Source organism: Sesamum indicum, linkage group LG9, assembly GCF_000512975.1.
Source record: "Sesamum indicum cultivar Zhongzhi No. 13 linkage group LG9, S_indicum_v1.0, whole genome shotgun sequence".
Taxonomy (NCBI): domain Eukaryota; kingdom Viridiplantae; phylum Streptophyta; class Magnoliopsida; order Lamiales; family Pedaliaceae; genus Sesamum; species Sesamum indicum.
In genome coordinates this window covers 8,246,400-8,253,859 of record NC_026153.1, presented here as the reverse complement: position 1 = coordinate 8,253,859, position 7,460 = coordinate 8,246,400, and the positions used below count along the sequence as shown (strand labels likewise).

Below are 7,460 nucleotides of genomic sequence, written 5' to 3'. Positions count from 1 at the left end.
TGTAGCATAAATTAGGACATCCGCCAGCGTATCAAGCGTACCCAATTATCCAAATCCTCACGTTTTCCTAGGAAACTGCCCATCCCCTTCCTCCTCCTCCTCCTCCACCCTTTTGCAGGTTTCGCATTCCTTCTCTCTTCCAATCAGGCCCTCTTCTTTGATTGGTAGCTGCTTATATCAGTTGAAAGAAAAGAAAACGCAAGAATTTGATCCTATTTTTGTTTGCTTCTGCTAAATCTATCATCATCCAGAAGCGAACCCAGATTTTAGATCAATTCTTTGTTCCCATTTTCCGACCCGTCGGCGTTTTTAGTGGAGTTGCTTTGATTTTTGCTTGAAGGGTCGGTCGGAAAGTGATATAGGATGGCCGCGTATGCGGCGGCTTGTCGGCGGGCGTTGAAATTGGGAACCGGGTCCTCCGGAACGCAGTTGTTTGGCTCGACCCGGTTGGAATCCAGGCCCATCTCCCAGCTCGCTAAACCCAACGGCAAACGCCTCTTCCTCGTCGACACTTTGGCCCTTGTAATTGATTCATTTCTTTGTTTTGATTTCCAGGGTTCTTGCATTTGAAAATGGATTTCGTATTCGGTTGGTTCTTGATTCTGATTGGTGCTCGATTGACGGTGAGAATTTATTCATCTTTCTTTATTGATTGACTAATCAGGTGCGGAGATTAGAGGCACAAGGCGTGCCGTCGCAGCAAGCGGAGGCGATAACGGCGGCTATGACGGAAGTCCTGAATGACAGCTTGGAGAATGTTTCTTATTCCTTTGTTTCCAAAGGTGAAATGCAGAAAGTAAGCCTACCAATTCACTCTTTCTGTCATGCTTGTGTTCATTGATTGCGTCATGTGTGTAGATGAATTAGTTTTATGCATAAATCCTTTATGCAAAGGAAATTTTCTATTAAATGATTTGTTTTTTTTCCCTTTTATGTAGAATGAGATGACACAGGAATCAAACTTGTCCAAATTCAAGACTGAAGTTAAAAGTTCCCAGGTATGATGAGGACTGTTCATGTTAAGATTATTTTCCTTGTGGTTGTAGGAAATGGATTTGAGCTCAATATATATGCAGGGCAGCTGACTATTCTATCATGTTGTAATGTATTGATGTTTAAGTAATAGTGAAGGGAGTACCGTTTGAGTTATTGAAGTTGGGCCAGATATTGGTTATATAGTTTTCAGTTAATAGTGTGCCCATAGGAATCCATGACCCATCTCACGTTTAACACTTCCATAATACTTATTTTTACTGAAAAGAATTGGCATAAATATAAAAATTTCTGTTATTTTTGTGGAATCTGGATGATCCGGCAGATGCATTTCCCCTTATGCTTTTAGAAGGAATATCAGTTCTTTGCGATATCACTTTTTGGTTTGGAGATTTTCTTATCAAAATTAAAGCTTGCAGATAGTGTAGGTCTCGGTGATGCAATTGCTACCATTTTCCAAAATCATTATGAGGGTGAGACTAGGAAGCCACAATGATTTTCTGGAAATCTTTTTTTCTTTTTGGACATTCGAGTTGTTGGCATCTGTCTGTGTGACAGGTGTTTCATCCTCGCTTATACTTCAATATTCTGGCTAAAACATGTGAAATCGTGCCTGATTAGGTTTCACTAAGTCAAAACTTGAAGCTGAAGAAACTATGTAGTATCTAAATTGTATTTAGTCATAGAATTGCCTTATTCTGCTATATATTGGTTGTTCACATTTTAACTATTGGTTGACCATATTCTTGACCACTTTTAGTATCCATCTAACGCCTTCATTAAGGAGGGGCGTCGGTCACAATCTGCTCTGGTTCACTTCCTGGAAGGAGCTTCTTCCGCTGCAAGAAAGTTGAGTTAGGCAGTTACCCTAAGCTGAGTTGTTGTTGTCGCTAGGCTTCTAGGTGATATTAGACTTTTAGGAAGGCTATGAAATGCTGTTTTTATGAGTTGTAGCTAGAGCTAAAGCAGCAAATGACTGACGAGCTAGGCAGGCAGGCACGAAACATCAATCAGTAAGGGAGCTTATTGGGGGGGCGGGGCGGCGGGTGTCAACAAGGCTAACTCACACATTTTTGCCCATTCGCGGCTCAATCATTGTTCATAGACAATCTCTTTTGCCAATAATCTAATAATCTCTTGAAAGTGGCATGGAATAAGGCATCCATTAGCACTTCTGAAAATTCTGATTATATTACAGTTTGGTCTTTTAACTGTTGGACCTGTATTTGGCTCAAACTTTTGATGCTGATCAAGTCCATCTAGTTATAGTTATCAGTGTCTGCATTCTGCAATAATTTCCCGGTTTCTATGAGTGGGAACTATGTGAGTTTATTAGGCTGCAGCGAGTGTTGTAATCTCAAAAGTAGTTCACTAGTATCATTATAAGATGTTGGCTTATGAGGGCATATTTTCAATCGTTGCTGGCACTGGCTGAACCCAATCAAAGAGAAACAATATAAGAAGAGAGGGTTTGCCTATTCATGTTGTTCTTGGTTATTAGCTGCCATTTATGCGGAATATTTAGTCACAAAAATGACAAAGGACAAGGAAGGAAAAAGAGACAATTAGCCCATGAGTAACTGTAGTCTGTTGTATAACATAATACCTTTATCATACTTGTAACGTGCATACAAATGCATGTATACATAGTATTGCACCATATATACGCTTGTTGCATAGTATAATGCATATCCTTATTACATGCATGATCACTTGAGTTGTGGAATAGATTGCCAAAACACAAGGCATGTTGACCAGCTTATAAACCAAACTAGGGTCTTGTAAACAAGAAGCAAGTTGTCGGATGACTTATTCCACTGGTCACCAAGCTTGCAGATTGGCCTGCTAAATAAGGAACCTGAGGTGCCCTTAATCCTACCTTTGAATTATCTGATTAGCTTGAAGTTGAGAGACCAGTCCAAGGAGTAATTCAGATTCTTATTACCACTACTGTACTTTGGAGCTAAAAAGTTTGCCCAACTCTCATTTTCATTATTCTCAATAAATAGTCTCCTTATTTTTAACATGACCAACCTTTCAGGTCCCTGATGATTTAATGTACCTCTACATTTGGAAATAATATTTAGGAGTAAAATTTTATTTTTGATAAGTGAAGCATGTCCATTAAGGCTACATTTGGATGGACTGATTTTGGAATTGAACGAACGATTTACAAAAAGGATTTGAAATGACTCCATATCAAGAGAATTTGAAATTCATAGTTCAAATGTGAGCTGAAGAATTTGAAATCCTTTCTCATATGGAATTACAAATGCTGAAGGAATTTTTGGTTGTGTGGTATCAACGATAAAGTTGTTACTTTCAATAGTCAGTTATGTGCCCTTGAATGATCAGATGAAGTAGTTCTTTGGGGGAAAAGAGAAAGATTTTCCTTTGTCTCCTTGCGTCAGCCCAAGGAAAGGAAATAGACGTGAACTGCCAAATAAAAGATAACAATGCTGCATACCTGCTCCCTAAAAGGGAACATTATACTGAATATTTCTGAAATGGGAAGTTTGATATTAGCCACTCAGGTAGCATCCAAGTGGATTAGTACCCAAGGGGGATTGTGAGGCATTGGATGAAAACATTACGATATCATAATGTGAAAAACTGGCATCACACCATGTAACCTAACTATCCACTACGCCACTTGGGTATTACCGAAGTGGGTGGCATCACCATATAGGAACGACATTTGCTGGCAATTTTATTACCTGACAATTTATTGTCAAAGGTTTGTCCTTGAATCTAGTAACTCACATCTTTGGCTTATGTATCTTATATGCTACCACTTGTAAGATCTGCCTCCATTCTCTTTATGCATTTTGATGGATAACATTAAAGCACTAAGCTGTGGAAAATCAGATTTATCAACTCTGTCCAGTTAAGAAGTTCCAATTGGTGAATCCCCTGAATTTGTTTTCTAATACATATTTTTATTTCTTAACTATCTGTTTGAGCTCTCCCACTATGAAGCAAAGACTTGAATTCATTCTATATCAAATGCAGGACCACCATTTCTCTTTGTTGCAACATGAGACGGAAAAACTCAAGAGTGACATAGAGAAGATGCGTAGTGAGTTAAGGTCTGTAGATAGATAACCTACATTACTCTGAAACCTTTTCTTTCAATTGTTGGTTCTGAATGACAAGAACTTAATCTTGGATCAGGTATGAAATCGACAAAGTCACAGCTGGGCAACGCCTTGATCTTAATCTTGAAAGGGGGTAAGTTTCCCATTACCATTAGCATTTTTTTAGCAAACTGAAGCATTATCAACATAAAAAACTGTATTTATGCTACATGCCACTTTTCTTGGTTTGTTAATTAAAATTCCGCCACCCTTTATGCAGGAGAATTCGGGACGAGCTGAACAATCAAAACCAAGAAACGACTAACCTCACTAACAAACTTGATCGAGTAAGAATGTGTGTGTGTGGGTGCTCAAAGTGACATCCGTGAAACTGGTGTTGCCTATATAACTGGCCCTATTGTTCCCGTTTCCTGATGTGTATTGTGATCTCAGGAAATTCATGCGCTGCGGGCTCAAATAGAAGCAGCCAAATACGATGTAATCAAGTACTGCATAGGTACGCTGGCCTCTGTATCAGCCGTTGGTCTTGCTGTAATCCGCATTCTCATGTAGCTGAAGCTGCAGTTTAGTTCGAGTATTTTTTTCCGAAGAAATGAAGGATTTTATACTGGTTTTTATGTTTAAAATCCTCGTAGAAGAAGAAAGATAGACTGACATTGTTAGAGATGAAAACAAAAGAGTGTTCTCATTGATTGAACCTACAGTTGTAAGAGTTCCTCTTTGTTCAAAGTTTTAGTTGTTGTTGCCCTCCATTGAACTGTAATATACATTGTTTTGTTCTGATAATGTAAAGACTTGTTTGTAATGCCATCTTTTTTAATGTTTGGCTGATGCTCATCATCCTGATTCTTGCAATAAATTCCACCAAAAAAAACAGGAAAGAAAACAGTTGGATTAGCGGTTAAACTACCTTAAACTAAGACTAATGTACCATGTTTAAAGATATTTAATAAACTGTCATTACCATCTAGTTTTCTTGGCAAATTTGGAACCCATAATTGGTCATGGACTCGAGCCCCCGACAATGTACGGGTATTGGTCTATTATAATATTAGTTATTGATTAGTAGGATAAACAATATTTTTCAACTCCGTATTTTGTACTAGGTACTATTTTTTAAAAATTTTGGTATTTGATCGTGTTTTAATTTTGAATAACAATTAACCGTATAAAATCAAGTATTGATTTTTTCAAATATATATTATATATATGATAAATAGAGATTTATTTTTTTTTATAAAAAAAAAGCTAAATTTTGATGGGAGATTTGGTTAAGATATTTGATGTTCATTATCAAACCATCGGATGCAAGACATTGGATTTTATTTGAATATTTCAAATATAAATTGTATTGATGTAAAAGATTTATTAGTATATGATGTATATGTTGGGTGACTTCAATTTGCATTTTTAGTTGTATTTAATCAATTGTGTAATAAATGCAGTTGTATTTTATGTATATCTTTTTTTCCCCTAGCAAAAAATAAATAATAATTTTCTTAAACTCTAATAAACAATCCTGGCTGAAGTACATCAACGAATTTCTTTATTTACTTTTCATCTAAAAAAATAAAAGGTTCAAAATACGAAATCGGTGCACCGATTGATAAAGTTTTAATTTCAAACCTTCACTATATATATATTCAGTGGAGAAGTCACAAATTTGGCTTAGTCCTATTAAATTTTAATTAATTAAGTGATAAATAAAAATATTCAATTCATAAAAAATTAAATTATTAAATAACCATTACAAATTAAATAGATACAATAATATAGGTATAAATAATTCTTACAAATTATTACTCCGACAATAAAAACTGGTTGAAATTTACAAGTAAGAGGAATTTTGGTAAGAAATATTGCACATTCAAAAGATATTGATCAAAATGAACAAAATTTAAATTTCAAAAAAACTCTTGAAGAATTCAAACAAGACTTATTTTTTAAAATGCAATAAATTTCCCATATCAACATATACATACAAATCCCATCTTTTGTCCAACTCGATTATTTCTTGTTTCTTTTCACCTAATAACATATATATATATGTATATATATATATCCATATACATTCCCCTAAAAAGGAAAAAAAAAACATATATGAAAAATCCAAATAATAATAATAAAAAAAAAGGAATAAAAAAGAAAAAGAAAATACATATAGTGGTTTCATTCCTGGCCACAACCATGCAGGTGACCCTCCTCCTGCTCAGTAAAGCCGGCAGAGCAGCCGCGGGCTCGGCACCGCCGTCAGCCTGGTGGCGCGTGGAGCCGTCAGTCCAAACACATCACCCATATCCAGCTCGCTAGGCTTCATCCCATCAGGCAACTCCCACGTAAAACAATGGAGGAGATGAGCCACCGCCACTTCCAGCGCGTACAGTCCCAGCTGCATCCCGGGACACGACCGCCGGCCCGAGCCGAAAGGAATGAACTCGAAGTTGCTCCCCTTGAAATCCGGCGCTCCCTCCCCGAGAAACCGCGCCGGTCTGAAGGAGTCGGCGTCCTCCCACGAGGTCTGGTCGCGGCCGATGGCCCACGCGTTGATGATGACGCGGGATTTAGCGGGGATGTGGTAGCCGGAGACGACGGCGTCGGCGGCGGTCTCGTGGAGGAGGAGGGGGATGGGGGGGTGGAGACGGAGGACCTCTTTGAGGCAGCAGCGGAGGTAGGTGAGCTTGTCGAAGTCGGGCTCTTCAACTTTGCGGGTCGGGCCGACTACGTTGGCGAGCTCTTGTTGGACCTTCTTGAGGTCTTCTGGGCTTCTCATTAGCTCCGCCATGGCCCACTCTATTGCCGACGCCACCGTTTCCGTCCCGCCAAACATTACGTCCTGACGTCATCCACACCTCATTCATCAGTCATACTCATAATATATTTTATATCTTTAAATTACACGTCACTCCTCTTAAATTTATCATAATTATAAATATATTTTCGCTATTTAAAAAATAAAAAATACTTTCTTGAAATTAACAGTTGTCTAACAAATATTCTCCTACAATAAAATATTACGAGGGAGTATTTGATAAATAATTACTAATTTTGGGGGTTTTCGTAATTATAATAAATCTCTATAACTAAAACGGTAATCAACTGTAACATGACAATATTTAAAACGGTTTTATAAAAATACTTATTCATTTTATAAGATATTTTTAAAGCTTATCAAATTTTTTCTTTCGAAAATAAGTTCTAAAAAAATAAGATTATGAAACTTATAAAATGTTCGTACTTACGATTCTGTAAGAATCTATTAACATCTTAAAAATAAGATGAAAACTCTCGTGACTTTTAAAAATAAGATAAAAATAAGAATCTGTTAATTCTACGTATACTTTTTTAAAAAAATAACCTATTTATATTAAA

General features: G+C 37.0%; 2 protein-coding genes across 2 annotated transcripts in view; one reads left to right on the top strand and one right to left on the bottom strand.

Moving 5' to 3' along the window:
* Positions 1-4,922, top strand: LOC105171104 (protein FMP32, mitochondrial-like; the record flags this gene model as incomplete). Its single annotated transcript, XM_011092119.2, is given in 7 exon segments — positions 1-522; positions 665-796; positions 939-998; positions 4,006-4,082; positions 4,168-4,224; positions 4,351-4,417; positions 4,524-4,922. Coding segments are annotated over 7 exon segments (672 nt in total). The 3' UTR covers positions 4,644-4,922.
* Positions 6,028-7,460, bottom strand: part of LOC105171102 (cytochrome P450 84A1-like) — a 4,304-nt gene continuing 2,871 nt past the window's right edge. The window contains exon 2 of the mRNA XM_011092117.2: positions 6,028-6,924. Within this exon, the coding sequence (XP_011090419.1) occupies positions 6,301-6,924 (624 nt within the window). The 3' untranslated portion in view covers positions 6,028-6,300. The remainder of the gene's footprint in view (positions 6,925-7,460) is intronic.